The sequence below is a fragment of the Coregonus clupeaformis genome, chromosome 24, assembly GCF_020615455.1.
Source record: "Coregonus clupeaformis isolate EN_2021a chromosome 24, ASM2061545v1, whole genome shotgun sequence".
In the NCBI taxonomy this organism is placed as follows: domain Eukaryota; kingdom Metazoa; phylum Chordata; class Actinopteri; order Salmoniformes; family Salmonidae; genus Coregonus; species Coregonus clupeaformis.
In genome coordinates, this window is record NC_059215.1 from 40,699,032 (window position 1) to 40,715,898 (window position 16,867).

General features: G+C 44.2%; 1 protein-coding gene across 3 annotated transcripts; it reads right to left on the reverse strand.

Annotated features, from left to right (window-relative positions):
- Positions 1-198: 198 nt before the first annotated feature.
- On the reverse strand, positions 199-12,725 carry LOC121538112 (mitogen-activated protein kinase kinase kinase 12-like). Of its 3 annotated transcripts, none has more exons than XM_045207189.1 (14): positions 12,495-12,725; positions 8,067-8,620; positions 6,953-7,136; positions 6,553-6,744; positions 6,014-6,172; positions 5,747-5,905; positions 5,424-5,532; positions 5,146-5,255; positions 4,636-4,752; positions 4,232-4,366; positions 3,341-4,052; positions 3,170-3,237; positions 2,087-2,384; positions 199-1,368 (listed from the first exon to the last, which is right to left on the reverse strand). In XM_045207189.1, the coding sequence occupies exons 2-14, from the start codon at positions 8,557-8,559 to the stop codon at positions 1,207-1,209; spliced, it is 2,898 nt and encodes a 965-aa protein (XP_045063124.1). In that variant the 5' UTR covers positions 8,560-8,620; positions 12,495-12,725; the 3' UTR covers positions 199-1,206. The 3 variants fall into 3 exon arrangements, with proteins under 3 accessions (XP_045063124.1, XP_045063123.1, XP_045063125.1); XM_045207188.1 differs by having other exon boundaries at positions 8,058-8,620; XM_045207190.1 differs by lacking the exon at positions 4,232-4,366 and having other exon boundaries at positions 8,058-8,620.
- Between the last annotated feature and the right edge of the window lie 4,142 nt (positions 12,726-16,867).

Here is a 16,867-nt window from a genome sequence, read left to right on the forward strand (position 1 = left end):
TATTTATATTTTTACCCCAGGAAAGATGTGAGTAAAACAACTGCCTGAGCCCACTGAATGAGAATGGAACAAAGCAGTTGTACTGCACATTTCAGTTTGTTTAGCTTTTTCAACTGTATTTTACTTTTGTCATACAGGGGTCTCACCTAAGTTCTGTAAGAAGCTTGTTCACAATATAACAGACCTGTCACACCTCAGAAGATTTACCAATACAGTATTTATTTTCTTGCTCATGTTTTGATATAATTCCTATGTTACAGTACAATGTGCAATGCTGTATAAAAACAAAACCTCTTGAAATTCAAAGGATACTTACTATTCCACTACTACCACCAGAGAGCAGTATTCTATCTTTGTTCTGGCTAGTTTCTTTGTGATCTTTAAAGGGATGTGTATTCAAAACCCGGTGGTAGGAGAGTTAAGATAAAAGTATGACTTCAACATTATCAGCTGAGGGACCTATCCATGAAACGGTTCAAACATTTTGGTGAGATGTTCATTCACCTTTGATATAACCTTTTAAGTGCCAACATCAATTCGTTAACAACAATTGTTATGGAAATAATACTTTCAGGGTAGAAAAGTGTAAACCTTCTCACAAAATATAAAACAGACACATCCAAAACTTAATATAAATGTGTAGTCATGCATTTGTTAATTGGGCTGCATACTGCATTTTTTTATACATCAGTTCTTATCTTACATGTAAAATATATTTAGATTTTTTTTAATGTGATATGTGAATATATACATTATTATTCATTTGCATGGGAGAAATTAGTGAATTGGACATTAGGCTCCTCCAAGAGCTGTGATGGTAAAGTACCAGTTGGCAAGTGGACAGTGTGCGCATGTGTGTTTGTGTCTGTCTGTGTGCGAGGTTTTTTTGCTGAACTGGAGCCGTGTCTAAAGGTACCTGTATTAACGCTTGACCTAAACCCTCTATAAAATGAAATCTAAACAAGTCATCTATCACAAGCTGTCCTAACAACTGCTGTCAGTTTATAACAAATCATCTGTGTTGTCTTATGAAGGCTTGCTAACTAACAAACCCATATTGCTGCACGAGACACTGTTAACTTGTCATAGCCTGAGCTCAGTTGATGTGACCCCTCATGTCCTGCTTTAGATACTGGCGTAGGTAGACTCTGTGATGGTCGTTTACTGTAAGGTAGCTGTAGTTCTATAGTGTCCAGTGTGTTGGCTCTATTGAGGCCCTGTCTGGGGCCCCTGAGGAGACCCTTGTTGGGGCCCAGAATGGTATCCTGATGGAGGTGCCCCAGCGCTGGGTGGACGACTGGGCTCCCCGCTTCCTGACTGGTCAAGCTCAGCGCTGTCGCAGTCCGAGTCGTCGCACAGGGCCCGACTCTGAGGTAGAGGAAGAGGAGAGAAACATTATGCTAGAGGTAGATGACAAACAACTGAAACCTCTGAGTTATGGGGGGTGTTAATGGTTCTAGTCTATGGAAGTAGTATATATCAGAAACTAGTGGTGGGGAACAGATAAACTACACTGAACAAAAATATAAACGCAACATGTAAAGTGTTGGTCCCATGTTTCATGAGCTGAAATAAAAGATACCCAGATAATTTTCCATATGCACAAAAAGCTTATTTCTCTCTAATTTTGTTCACATGTTTACATCCCTGTTAGTGAGCATTTCTCCTTTGCCAACCACAGACCACGTGTATGGCGTCATGTGGGCGAGTAGTTTGCTGATGTCAACGTTGGGAACAGAGTGCCCCATGGTGGCGGTGGGGTTATGGTATAATGCATAAGCTACAGACAATGAACACAATTGCATTTTATCAATGGCAATTTGAATGCACAGAAATACCGTGATGAGATCCTGAAGCCCGTTTCTTTTAAGGTATCTGTGACCAACAGATGCATATCTCTATTCCCAGTTATGTGAAATCCATAGATTAGTGCCTAATTTATTTATTTAAATTGACTGATTTCCTCATATGAACTGTAACTCAGTCAAATCTTTGAAATTGTTGCATGTTGCATTTATATTTTTTCAGTGTAATTACAAATAACACAGGGTATATATCCAGTATTAGAGAGAGATAATTGTGTTACCTCATTAGGATTCTGTGAAGAGTCCAGCAGGGCTTTGACCTGGCCCAGGGCTCCCTCCCTCTCAGACAGCCCGCCAGAGGCCTGCACCGGGTCAGTGTTGTCTGCTGGGATCTCTGACCCCTGCGACAGGAGGTCATCGCTGCGGTCGCCCAGACGGTCATCTGTGTTGGTGCTGACGACGTCCGGCGTGCCGCTATGGGAGTGGTCGGTGGTGTGGCCCTCTTCGCCATCCGACACAGAGAGGTTCTCCGAGCTGAAGGTAGACACCAACTGGCACTTGGTGATGCTGGTCGGACGTCTGGGGAGAAGAGGGAGATAAAAGAAGAGAGGAATCTAGTTTTGTTTCAGTTTTGATTAATTCATTTGATTCATATTGTATAGTCAAATTGAATAGTCATTGAATAGCCACTTACAACACCACTTATACTAGCTACACAAAATCTCTGATTGGAATTGTTATCTTTTACAAATGTTATTTTCATAATGGTACCAAACCCTATGACTCCTAAAATCATATCACATTTAGTGAAGATATCAAAGATGAGATAAGAAGATATTTTTGTCTGTTTGTTGGTGAACTACATGTAATTCAACTAGTAATTTAACTACATTTTGCAGTAGCTTGGTGGTAATTGAACTAAATTCTAATGTTGGTAGTGTTTTCAGTAGTTTTGCCAAGTAGCAATGTAGCTAACTACTGGAATTGCACATGACCTTTTTTGCTAAAATTAAATATGGGTGAAGTAGGCAACAATTACCTTTCTTTTTCGACATCAGACCTGCCTAATTCTAACTTGAAACACAGTTTTTGTGTTTAATAGGCTAAATTACACATTCTGTTAACTTCTGACTCCAGAGTGATCTATCCTTGCAATTTGTAGTCTATGACATTTCAGATTTAGATATGAAAATGTATCACAAAGTAGTTTGGATGTAATGAACTACTTTTTCAAAGTAACTTTAGTTATGTAAACTATATTTTTCTTAAGGGTAGCTTTAGTGTAGCTTAACTTATTCCAGTGTGAAGTAATTAGTAGCTTGGTAAACTATCTATTTCCGAGTAGCTTCCCCAACACAGCTCACCGTCTCCGTGGCAACTCCACCTCGCTGTCAACCTCCCCCTCCTCCTCCTCTGAAGACACGCCACGCCTCTGTGGACACAGCAGAGAAAACAGAATGGGTTAGCTAACACATTCACAGAGATGAAAGGAGAGAGTACATACTAAACATGACTAGCTTTCATTGGGACAGTACCTGTTTGCGTGCAATGGCTGCCCTGTACAGGATAGCTGAGGGGGTGAGATGCCCTGATGCCCCCCGGGGTAACCTCACACCACTCACTCCCTCTTCCTTATCGTCGCCATCATGGGGCAGGCGTGGGGCGCCCAGCACAGACCCCCTCCCGGCAGCCGCCCCCCTCCCACATGGTGAGTCTGGGCTGCTAGAGAAGGGGAACGAGGCCGCGTCCTCGCTGGGCGTGTCGCTACGCGGGGGGGTCTCTGTGAGGTCATCCAGACCCCGCGCGCCCCCCTCGGACCCCCCCAGGCCCGCGGAGGCGCTCAGGCTGCCACCCATCTCAAGCCCCCCAACGGTGGGTTCTCCTTTCCCTTGACCCTCAGCCGCCAGTGTGGTGCAGATGAGGTCCGGGCTGGAGGAGGACAGCTGCCTCTGCTGCTGCTCGTGGCCCAGGACCCGCAGGGCCACGCTGGGGTCCAGGAGCTGCTTGGAGGGGCCCGTGCTGGAGCTGTTGGCCTGGGCAGGGTTGTCCCCATTGGGAGAGGGTTGAGTGGCCTTTAGGCCGGCAAGGTCCCCGCTGCTGCCCTTGCCAGGCTTGCGGTGGCGGGTCTTGACCCTACGCGAGCGGCTGGGGGACGTGGAGCCCCTGTTGGGGCAGGAGGGGATAGTGACCTGCATCACGGAGGAATCCATCTTGGGAATGATCACCTCTGACTTGAGGATGTCTGGCCTATGAGAACAGGATAGAATAGGAAACGATGGTCAGATACACTGTGAAATAATCAAATCTTCAGCTATTAATAGTGGTTTCAATTGAGTATTTAGTTTTGCATGATCCACCTCCTTATAGGGTTCACATAAGAACTACTCTTTTCTCCTATGCTTTTGGCTCTCAGAATGAACTCTCACCTCTTTCCAGAGGGCAGTTTCTGTGGGACGTTTCTCTTCTTGATGAGTTTGTCCATGGAGTTGGAGGAGCTAGTCTGTCTGGAGCTGTGGTGCTTGAACAGTCCTGGATACTTCTTATCTAAAGACTGCTCTCTCCTAGGAACACATCAATACTATTCATGTTGATTGCATGAGAAATCGAGAAACTAGTCTGTTCTGCATATTCTATTTCTATGACCATAACCCCAATTACCAGAGACTATTTATCAACTCATTTTCAAACACTGCATGTTCAGAATGTCTATATGCCATAATAGCTGATATGATTGATGTGCTAAATTAGACTTGTCTTTATTCAAATGATCCGAGAATTAGCTAACCAACTAAACAAGCATCGAAGTGCTTTGACTGAGGGAGCCACCTACTTCTGCAACTCTTTCTCTTTGAGCTCCAGCTGCAGCATGACAGCGTTAAGCTCCATGTAGAGATTGTTGGTCCTCTCCAGCTTCCTCTCATAGTGCTCACGGATGTCCAGAGCGTGCCTGAATAGAAAAGAGCGCACAAATGACCTCATGCTCCGGGCATGAAAGGATCCAAGAAATGTGCCCTGAGTCTTTTATTTCTATCTCTTTCTTTCTTTTTTCTATCTTCAAAGATAGATAGATTGGATAAAAAGGAACTGTAGACATTAGATGTTAGTGCAACTGCCTGTCTACATGACCCTGGGATTACTGTACTATAGTTTCACAGCTCATAACAAAGCACTGCCCACTGGACACACACTGGTTGAAGCAACGTTGTTTCCACGTCATTTCAATGAATTGAGTCTGGGCCCAGTGGGTGATGGTTTTCTCTTATACTATCCTGGCATAGCACCACTTCCAGCAGCTAAAAGAGAAGAGTAACTCTGCCTGTCAGAGTGTTGTGGTACAGACCTGAGCTCCTCTCTGCGTCGGTTGATCAGTTCCTCGTCCAGTCGGTGCAGACAGGTCCCCTCAGACTTAATCTTCTCAAAGTGCTGCTTCACCTCCTCCCGCCACTCAGCCTGCGCAACTCACACACACACACACACACACACACTTAGACACTGGGTATGTGTGTGTGTGTACACGTGCATGCACACATTTGTGCACTCATATGTGTTCACTTGTGAATGTGTTTGTTTGTGTATAAGTTCATTAAATTGTGTGAGATATAGTGTAGAGTAGGCTACCTGAGACTTGAAGTATGTCTCCTGTGGGGTGGAGAGTACATCAGCTGAGGCTATATCCAGATGGAGAAGGATCTGACGGAAAGAGGGTCTATTTCTGGGTTTACAGTTCCTGCAAAGCCAAGGAGATATTTTCAGTCAGAGACCACTTTGTATATAATCAATATGGTTGTACATGGGCCAAGTCTACCTGGGAAAGATTTAAAAGGAGAGAATTTCCCGCTATCTATTTCCACTACCGCCTCTCACCTCTCTCCTCTTTTCCACCATCCCTCTCCCTCCATCCCTCCCTCCCTCCCTCCCTCCCTCCCTCCATCTCCACTCACCAGCACTGCCTCAGGAGGATTTTGAAGCCATCTGGGCAGCTCTCTGGGATAGGGAGGTTCAGGCTGTTGTTGCCCACCCCCCAGATGATGGCAGAGGAGTCCACATCCTTATAGGGGACCTCCCCGGTCAGCATCTCCCACAGCACCACCCCAAATGACCTGCAGTTCACAACATATATATTAGTGATTACTGATATTAGTGATCACTGAGATGGGATTGCATTGGTCCTCTTTTCTATGGCCAAGAAGTTTCATTCCTTCACTTACCAGATGTCCACCTTCTCTGATACGGGTTCATTCCGAATGACCTCTGGGGCCATCCAGGCCACCGTACCAGCAAAGGACATCTTCATGCTCTTATCAATGAGCTCCTTGGAGGTGCCGAAGTCAGAGATCTTCACTAGGTCATCATGGGTAATCAGCATACTGCCATGGATAGAAAGAAAACCACTATTATTGTAGATGTTCTTAAGCCAGAAAGAGCTCATTGATTCACTTTGGGGACTTCTGGTCTCTATAGGCCAGGGGTGGGCAACATACAGCCTGCGGACCTGATTTTGCCCGAGCCCATTCAATCCAGCCCGTGGGAGGTTTGAGTAAAAATCAGGACACTCTTGAACGGACCTATACGTTTTTCAGATCATTTTTCTGGCCCGCAAATTGGTTTTGACTAACAAATCGATCCGAAACAAATCTGTGCGGTCCTCCACTGAATTTGGAAATCCCGATGTGGCCCTCGAGCCAAAATGATTGCCCAACCATGATATAGGTGGATGTTTTTGATAATATCCAGCACAGGGACTCACTTGGGGGACTTGAGGTCTCTGTGGATGATCTTGTGGAGGTGCAGGTAGTTCATGCCCCCGGCGATGCCCATGGCCCAGTCAATGAGCAGGGAGGGGGTGATCTTCCTGCCCGCTCTCAGCACCTCATACAGCTGGCCCTGGGCACAGTACTCCATCAGGATACAGTAGCAGGGAGCCTGGGTGCAGATACCCCTTGGGGACAAAGAGAGGGAGGGAGGGAGGGAGGACGGGAAGGAGAGGGACAAGGATAAAGAAAAATAGAGTCAATGCGTGATGATGTCATAGATGGTTTGCAAGTTACTGTTGGTCTAGGCTACAATAGCTCGGACCAACAGTTGGGGATACGTTTATACGTTCTACTACTGGTCTCTTGGGGTCAGGGTCAGATAGTTTTTCTCACTTGAAGGTGATGATGTTGGGGTGCTTGAGTTTGCGTAGGTGCTTGATCTCCGTCTCCTTGATGTCCCGGACTTTCTTGACGGCCACATCCTCTCCATGGAACTTCCCCAAGAACACGGCCCCCTGGGCCCCGCTGCCAACCCACTGCAGGTCCGAGATCTCTTCAAATGGAACCTCCCAGGATTCTAAGAACGCAACATCAACACAAGGAAGCAGTCAGTGACAGGCTGTGGGTGGCAGATGGCTCCAAGCAAACCAGCTGAGATGTATCATATAAACGACATCATCTGTTGCATTTTAATGGTCCACATGGGACAGACATAAACAACCGAGACTTTCCTGTGAAAAAAAGTACTTAATATCGACACATTAGTAGGTGTTTTCCCCCTGTTATAGCATCATAGCTCACGATTGGATCAATATGTGCAGTGTACAGTAAGATGGCAGTTGAACAGAGAGATGTAGAGGCAAACAGCTGCACATCTCCCCAAAGCTAATCTCTCATCTCCCATAATCTGTCATAAGAGTACAGTAGATAGCTGAATGACTGAGAGTTTGGTCACTGTGAGAAGAAAGAAGCCAGTAGGCGGAAAAAGAGACAAGCAGATTAATTCTGGATGAGGTCCACTGAAGTTTTGTGGTCTCCAGGGACCTGCTGCTGTAGAGGCAGCTGCTCGTGTCGTCTCGCAAACCAGCTGTGAATCCGCTACTGTAGATAAGACTGTGAATGAGGCTAGTGCACAGGTATCATCAGCAGCATTTTTGGGGAGAGTAGGGGATGGTGGCAGGAAGGCATAGTGAGAGATATAAAAAGAGAGAGAAATGTAAGCCATTTTAGTGAATACCCTCCAAAATGAAAAGTAGGGAGGAAGAGCAGCATCTCGAAGTTGAACCTTTTTATTGGATATACAATTCATCACCATGGTTACGGATTTACCTCACCATCTTGACACAGTGAATGACTAACATTTCAAGTGACAAAAGATTCAGTGTCCATGTATTTCTGTATTGGTTAAGGTATTCAGTATCCTAAAAGTATACAAAAGTCTTTATTATACACATATGACCTTGTACTGAAGGGACAAAGAACTGGCTGTTATACTCACTCCACACACCTTCCTGGTTATGCTTGTGCTCGGGGGAGTATGCTTTCCCGATCATGGTCCAGACGGGTTTCAGGCAGCCAAACAGCCCCTCCAGGAACCCTCCACTTCCTTGCTGCAGCCGGATGTTGTCTGACTGGCTACGGACGGCCCCAGCCTCTGAGCTAAGCCCCGCCTCTGCCCCGCCCCCACACTGGCAGGCCTCATGCTCGTGTAACTTCAGCACGCTGTTGTCAAAGTGGGCCGGGGGCCCGTCGCTAGGGGTGGGGCTGCTGCCACAGGTGTGGGGGCACCCCTCACCCCCGCCTGGCACCCCTGGTGCCCCCCCTGTGTCGATGGACAACACGTTGCGCAGGACACACTGGGTGGGGGTCAAGTCGGTCTCTGGGGTGCAGGCGGGGGTGTCTGCATCCAACCTGCGGAAGGGGGGCTCTGAGATAGGGGTGCTGAAGCCTGAGAGAGAGGGGGAGGGGGCGCGGGGCTCATGGAGGCAGGTCCCACTCATCAGGGGGTCCCACAACACAGTAGCCAGGGATGGATGGGAGTAGAGAGGGAGAAGGGGAGGCCTGGATGGGGAGACACAAAAAGGAAAAGGAAAGAAAAAATGCAATGAATCACTATAAATCAGTATAATCCATTAATACCTACTATTTTGGCTGTTTTGGAGCTCTCCAGTGCTGAAATATACCTGTCTCTCGGATTCACATTCAAAACAGTGTTTTCTGTATGTTTGGCCTTGTCAGTATGATACATACAGTGGCTTGCGAAAGTATTCAGCCCCCTTGGCATTTTTCCTATTTTGTTGCCTTAAAACCTGGAATTAAAATTTATTTTTGGGGGGTTTGTATCTTCACCAATTTGGACTATTTTGTGTATGTCCATTACATGAAATCCAAATAAAAATCTATTTAAATTACAGGTTGTAATGCAACAAAATAGTAAAAATGCCAAGGGGGAAGAATACTTTTGCAAGGCACCGTATACTCTCAGAAAAAAGGGTACGGTTAGGGTCAGTGGAGTACCACAGTTTTTCGAGGCCACCCCACAAGGTCCGAGCAAGACTATAACATGTGCAGTTTTATAGCTAATCTCATGCTATTCTACACATTTTGCCATGGGGCAAAGAGAAACATTTTCAGTTTTAAAGCTAATTTCCTGTAATTATAAACATTTTGCCATGGCTTATGACGTGTTCATACAGTGCATTTGGAAAGTATTCAGACCCCTTGACTTTTTCCACATGTTGTTATGTTACAGCCTTATTCTAAAATAGATTTTTTTTTTATTCCCCTTATCAATCTACACAAAATACCCCATAATGACAAAGCAAAAACAGGTTTTTACAATTTTTTGCAAATACATTAAAAATAATAAACTGAAATATCATATGTCCATAAGTATTCAGACCCTTTACTCAGTACTTTGTTGAAGCTCCTTTGGCAGTGATTACAGCCTCGAGTCTTCTTGGGTATGACACTACAAGCTTGGCACACCTGTATTTGGGAAGTTTCTCCCATTCTTCTCTGCAGATCCTCTCAAGCTCTGTCAGGTTGGATGGGGAGCGTCGCTGCACAGCTATTTTCAGGTCTCTCCAGAGATGTTCGATCGGGTTCAAGTCCGGGTTCTGGCTGGGCCACTCAAGGACATTCAGAAACTCTGGCTGGGGCACTCCTGCGTTGTCTTGGCTGTGTGCTTAGGGTCGTTGTCCTGTTAGAAAGTGAACCTTCGCCTCCAGTCTGAGGTCCTGAGCGCTCTTGGTTTCATCAGACCAGAGAATCTTGTTTCTCATTGTCTGAGAGTCCTTTAGGTGCCTTTTGGCAAACTCCAAGCCAGCTGTCATGTGCCTTTTACTGAGGAGTGGCTTCCGTCTGGCCACTATACCACAAAGGCCTGATTGGTGGAGTGCTGCAGAGATGGTTGTCCTTCTGGAAGATTCTCCCATCTCCACAGAGGAACTCTGGAGCTCTGTCAGAGTGACCATCGGGTTCTTGGTTACCTCCCTGACCAAGGCCCTTCTCCCCCGATTGCTCAGTTTGGCTGGGCGGCCAGATCTAGGAAGAGTCTTGGTGGTTCCAAACTTCTTCCATTTAAGAATGATGGAGGCCACTGTGTTCTTGGGGACCTTCAATGCTGCAGACATTTTTTGGTACCCTTCCCCAGATCTGTGCCTTGACACAATCCTGTCTCGGAGCTCTACGGACAATTCCTTTGAACTCATGGCTTGGCTTTTGCTCTGACATGCACTTTCAACTGTGGGACCTTATATAGACAGGTGTGTGCCTTTCCAAATCATATCCAATCAATTGAATTTACCACAGGTGGACTCCAATCAAGTTGTAGAAATATCTCAAGGATGATCAATGGAAACAGGATGCACCTAAGCTCAATTTCGAGTCTCATAGCGAAGGGTCTGAATGCTTATGTAAATAAGGTATTTATGTTCTTAATGTTTTATAAATGTGCAAAAATGTCTAAAAACCTGTTTGCACTGTATGATCTCACATGGTACTGTTCTGTACCTTTTAGGGTACATTTGCGGATAATCTAGTATAATGTTACATTTTTGTACCCAATATTTGGAATATAAAGGTACAATCGTAGGAGGCGTGGCTTGGTGGGGGCGTGGCTTTCAGGTTATTTTTGGCCACCCATGAGTGAAAGTGGTGTACCAGTTTAAGTTGTCTATAATTATGTTAATTAATGTTTGAGAGTGTCTGCTGCCAGGTCTGAAGTCTTTATAAATGCTTACATAAGAGCATGTGACAATATAGAGATGTAATTAATATTGTAGTGACATTAACCCAACACTGAGCAAACTAGTCTTGGCTTAATGATTAAGGTGTTGATGTGACAGTTGCTGGATCCATGTTTGAGTCCCAGTGGAAGCTACCTCCATGAATTTGCTACACTGGTGTCAGAAGTGGGATGGCGGAGAGGCATGAACATGTGAGGGACTTGGTATAGAGAAGAGGTACATTTTTGTCACTTAAAAGGAACAAACGGCTTTGTCACTGTGGTACTCTAAAAAGGCACATTTGTACGAACTGCAAGGATACAATTATATACCTATAACTTATAGTACAATGGATGTATCTTACAGGGCACCACTACAGTGACAAGCATTTGTACCCCTTTAAGTACAATTCAGTACCTTTTTTTAGTTTAAGTAAAGTAGAAATTATTGTAATCAAGTCAACTACATAGGTGTTGTTCACTCAGCAGAAAGACTGTCTGTAACAGATGAAACATCAAACAGATGGGCCTTACTTTGCAGGAGAGGAGAGGGAGAGAGAGAAAAAAATGACTACAAGGAATCAAAAAATCTTGCTTTGCCTTTCTTTTTTTTAAACACTCCTGTGAGAGCAAGTCAACCATTTCATCCCATTTCTCCTCAATAAAGACTCAATGATTCAGTAAACCACATTTTAATATATATGAATGGGATTGAGGCAGTCAAACAGGGCCAAATCATCTGGAATGGGAGATAGTTTTATGAATGAACCAGGGAGATAGCACTGACCACAGTATAAACCTGACCTTTATCCCCAGGGTGATTCCTTTAGGAGCGTCACCATAGGTCAGGAAAGCCTATATACTTTTTTACATGATGGATATGGATGGTACACTGTTGGAATTAATAAGGATGAGTAAGCTACTATGCTTCTTCTGGTACTGTATGCATTGAATGGAACATACAGTCCTGTTACATGCTTGGCTTGACAGTGTTATGCTGCAGTCTATTCATATACAATACCGTACATGTTTCAGTCATGCCATTTTATCTCTATAGAATATGACGAAATTGCATAACTAACCCATTGAGGTGTGTGTGTGTGTGTGTGTGTGAGAGAGAGAGAGAGAGAGAGAGAGAGAGAGAGAGAGAGAGAGAGAGAGAGAGAGAGAGAGAGAGAGAGAGAGAGAGAGAGAGAGAGAACTGCCACATGTACCCAATTCACATTATACGGCAGCCCCTTACTCTGTACTGCACCACCGCATGAGAACCGCGACGATCGAGCGAATAGAGAGCGTTAAATGGGAAAAACACTGGGCCACAGTGGGAAGGAGCACTTTCGCTCACAAATGCCGGAAGATCTATCTTTAAATAACCAAGGATGTGATGATGACACCTACTAGCATCACAGTCGACGTGCATGAATTAAAGCCCGAACCGTACGAGTCCATCCATGCCAAGTCTAACTGCCGCATCGTCTGTAGATTTACTTAATGTTGGCACCAACACAAACATATTTCGTAATAGATTATCATGCTGCTGCACAAATATGATCTCTCGCATTAATCAGCGATTATAGATTGACGTGGTGGTACGCTACAATGTGAACAGAGTACACTGCATGAGGCAAAGGCAAACCTACATTAACATCTCATAGTACCTGATTTCCTATTTGATCTATAATACTTGATAGTATGACATTCACATACCTTTCTGCCTGGTTGATGTCGCGTTGTCAAGTACGGGATGGATTCAGCTTTCTATATGCGATAATAAAGCACAATTGTCGTTTTTCCTCGCCGGACTGACTGTCGTTTTATTGCGTGAAAGTCTCTTTCCACGAGTTCACGTTATCAGAACGAATCCCAGCGGGCAAATTGTGTTATCAATAACCGGGGAACCATGGAACGTGAGTCGCGCGCTGGGTTGGGGGAGGGAGCTGTCTCCTTCCCAGTGCTGAATTGACGTCACGGAGTTGCAAGCTACCCACAAGGGGGCACGAATACCGCCCCCACACAATTGTACAGTGGTTTCCATCTTTTCAGCAACGTTTCATAAACTGTCTTCGAGTCATGTGAGTTCCACTGACTACTCTGTTCTTCGTTTGAGAGGATGCCTTTGGAAATGTTTTGCACACACAATTGATGGTTTAAATACGGTACGGTAACGTGGGGTAACTAGCCCACCGTAAGAACAATGTCCAATTGCTGACAAAAAAAAAATAAAGTTTGGTAAAACATTTGGTATATGGATGATGGTCATGCTTAGGAAAACAAACTATGAAGACAAATATGTGGCTGCAGTCAGTGGCGGCTCCTGAAAAAATTCTCAGGGGGGGCAATTTTTCTGATGATTTAGGTGACCTACACACATTTTTAAAAAGATATGTCCAGCAACAACATGAAGACAGGGGCAGCATATAAGTCAATACCAGAAGCATTTATTGACTGATCTCAAAAGTGTTGGCTTACAAAATCAAAATAAGTTATCACAGTAAAAATAATCAAGGGTGTTCTTTCACATTCCTCAACACTGCATAAACAATATGCATTTCCATAAACAAATGAAATATCAGCTGAAAATACAGCATCTTGGTATTTGTTCAGATTGCAGGATCAACAAGAGCTTTTACCACATTTTTTTGCCTCATGGTTGAATTGGAAATATGTGCACCTGAGCATAATTCACAACAAGCAAGCAGGAGCTTTTGATAGAGGCTACTGAAAACATTGATGCAAGTTATTGGTAATAAGACATTTTTATAGACTTCCATATTCTGCCCTCTTGTATAGATTTGTGAAAATGAACAGTGATAGACATTTTGCTTGAAAACAGAATTTGAAAGTAATTTCTAGAAAAGGTAAACACAGCTATCTGTATGGCTTTGTAAAAATGAACAACCATATTCTGGCCAATTGTATAGATTTGTAAATATGAACAACCATATTCTGGCCAATTGTATAGATTTGTAAAAATGAACATGAACAGATATTTTTTTTTGTTTTACTTTTTTTTAAATGAAAAATAACTATTTTAAACAACATCAACTGTGAACTGATTTGGGCGTGTGTGTGTTAAAGAGACAGGGAGGGAGGGACAAAGAGAGAGAGAGGCTACATTACTTGTACTGAAACTGTTCTCTTCTCTGTTTCAATACAGCAAAAGCGTTCAATGACTTTCTCATTGAAATCAGGCATGCTGAGGACTAGTTCCCTCTCCATGGAAAGCATGGCCAGTGCATTCAGACGTTCCTGGCCCATTGAATTTCGCAGGAATGTCTTAACTCGTGTCAAAGTTGAGAAACATCTCTCAGCTTCAGCTGTTGTCATGGGAGTAGTTATGAGGATGTTCAACAGAGTCACAGTCTCAGAGAACGTCTCCTGGAGGTTGTAGCTCATGAGAACCTGGTACAGTGCCAGTGCACCACAGCCTCCCTTGAATTCAGGATTCTCATAGATCAGAGATAGTTCTGTCTTGAGCTTTGCCTTGCTCAGCATGGGGTATGCATTCACAGTGGCATTCAGAGCCTCATCAGGAAATGAATGGCAGTACCTTTCAAACATGTCTGCTTGCAGTAAGGTAGCACTCACAAGGTGGCCAGAGAAAGAGAACCTTTCTTTGATGTGATCCAGGATGGTGTTGCAGACCTCTTCAGACAGCCTCTGCTTCTCCTCTTCTCTCAAAGCTGTTCTGGGTCTTTTGGCTCCTGTTGCTTCTTGCAGCTGCTGTTGAGAGGAGTCCCTGAAGGCAAACAGACCAATGTGTTTGTTGGCTTTGTACAGTATTGTTGTCTATGTGATGCACAGGTATATGCAATGTATCCATGATGTATAGTACAAATACTTCAGTTCCACTTAAAATGGGCAGGGATGCATAAAGTCTTTAGTGTTTAAGTTAGCCTTTGTGTCTCACATAGCCTGGATGTTCAGCACAGTATACAGTGGTGCTCATAAGCTTATGATCCCATGCTAAAGTTGACTAAAAAGAGGAATAAAAAAGAAAAGAAAATTGGTGTCCATAAAGGTTGGATTTTCCAACTTTTTAATTAAGTCATTAAGATAAATTTCCAAAAGATTATTTTTTTATTTTTTTATTCCTCTTTTTAGTCAACTTTAGAATGTGTTCATACACTTATGAGCACCACTGCACAGTACACATAGTATATAAAATAAAATAGATTACACCACTGGCCATATATAATGAGAATAATGTAATTTCAAACACAAATGCAGTCTCCTTTCATGCATACATTTTCAAATAAAGCTCTGCTTTGAGAAAGATCGAATGATATTGTTTAATCTTACCTTATGGCCTGCACACTGCTTGTGAAGCTGTCGAGGGCACTTTTGATAAAGACAGCATCGATGTCCTTCTTCTGTAGCTTCTGGTACAGAATGTCGACGTGGGGCATGATTTTGTGAAAAAGCCGCAGGAAAAAAATAAAATCTTCATCATGCAGCATCCTCACGTAGCCAGATGCCTCTCTCACTGTGCCCTGGTCAAATGAACCCAATGAACCCGTCCGGATGGCTTCAAAACATTCTATGAGGTCGTCTCGATTCTCGTAGACAGTGTTCACGACTCTGCTGTTGAAGTTCCACCGTGTGGATGAAGGTCTGGGCAGTCTTCGTGCAACAGTCTGGTCAAGAATGCTGGTGCGTTTGGGTGACCGGGACAAAAAAAGTTGTAATCCCGCTCAGATCGGAAAAGAAAATGTTCACTTTTTTGATGCGAGAAGTAGCTTGCTGCATGATCAAATTCAGCTGATGCGCATAGCAATGCACGTAATGGGCATTCTTGAAATGCTCACGCACCTTTTTCTGCACACCAGCCTTCTCTCCCCTCATCACACTGGCTCCATCGTAAGCTTGCGCAATGAGTTTGACTTTCCGTCATCGGCAAAAAGACCGTTCAGTCTCTCCAAAAGTACACTGGCGATTGAGACTGAGGTTGATTCCGAGATGGGAAGGAACTCAAAAAATCGCTCCTGCACTTTGTGCTTGCTATCTATGTACCTCAGCACAAGCACCAACTGTGTCTGTGTAGAAACGTCCGTGGTCTCGTCAGCTTGGATAGCTACGAAGTTCGCAGACTTCACCTCCTCCACAATATGTTCCCTCGTGACCGCTAGCATACACTCCAGTAGCTCGTTTTGAATGGTCTTTGATGTGCCCTTGAAAACTTTAGCATTTTTAAGATGGTCATCAAACACCTCATCTAATTGTGCCACAAAGTTGACAAGTCCAAGAAAAATACCAGGGTTGGTGGAGCCCTCAGTTTCATCTTTGCCTCGCAAAGCTAACTCAAACACGCCGCAAAACTTCACACACTGGATTAGCCGGCTGAGGATATGGCGGTTCTTGCTAACCTCATCGTTGTGGCGGCGGACAGCTAGCCTGTATCCCTCATCCAGTTGAGTGGCAATATTCACTCTCCCCAAAGCAGAAATTCTCAAACAGCTATCCATGTGGGTCTTTGACAGCTCATGTTTCTTAATCTTTTCTGAAAGATGGTGCATGTCGGTTACACCAGTCGCTGTCCAAGCGGTGCTGTCTGCCGTGCCGCCTTCAGGGTGAATGAGTAAGCAGGGGTAGCAGAAAACTGCATTAGCTACATCGCAGCCTGCTAGCCAGGTTTTTCGTTCATACCAATTTTTGGAAAATCCTCGGGTGTAGGACTTCCCCCCCTTTAGTAGAAACCTGTTGAATTATTAAATTTGGTCTGGGAGGTCCTAATTGTTTCGTTGCCAATTTATCTTCATTTGTTCGCCGACAAAAAGGAAATTCTTTCAAAGACACAATCGAGTTGCACTGAAGCCTAGCCATGTTGATAGTAGTAGTGAATTGATTGACGCTGCTACCCTCTCTTTTCTTAGTTACGTTCATGTGACGAAAGCGCGTAAGTGCAAGCCCACAGACACCCATTGAGATTGTATTGAAGGCTCTGAAATTTGAAAAAAATAGATTTTACATGGGAGTCTATGACAGAAGTTCTGGGCGATTTTCAATCTGACTGAAATCGCCCCAAAAGGGGGTGGAGCCATTTGAAGCACGACTTTAGCCTGATTCGACATTTAGTGGCA

Bases quoted from the DNA above. Each gene is read 5' to 3' on its own strand.
- LOC121538112 (XM_045207188.1), bottom strand. From the start codon at position 8,559: ATGAGTGGGACCTGCCTCCATGAGCCCCGCGCCCCCTCCCCCTCTCTC. The intron at 6,173-6,552 runs GTGAGTCCCTGT...TATCCATGGCAG, and splicing joins AGAGACCTCAAGTCCCCCAA to TATGCTGATTACCCATGATG. The intron at 5,906-6,013 runs GTAAGTGAAGGA...TGTGAACTGCAG, and splicing joins TCAGAGAAGGTGGACATCTG to GTCATTTGGGGTGGTGCTGT.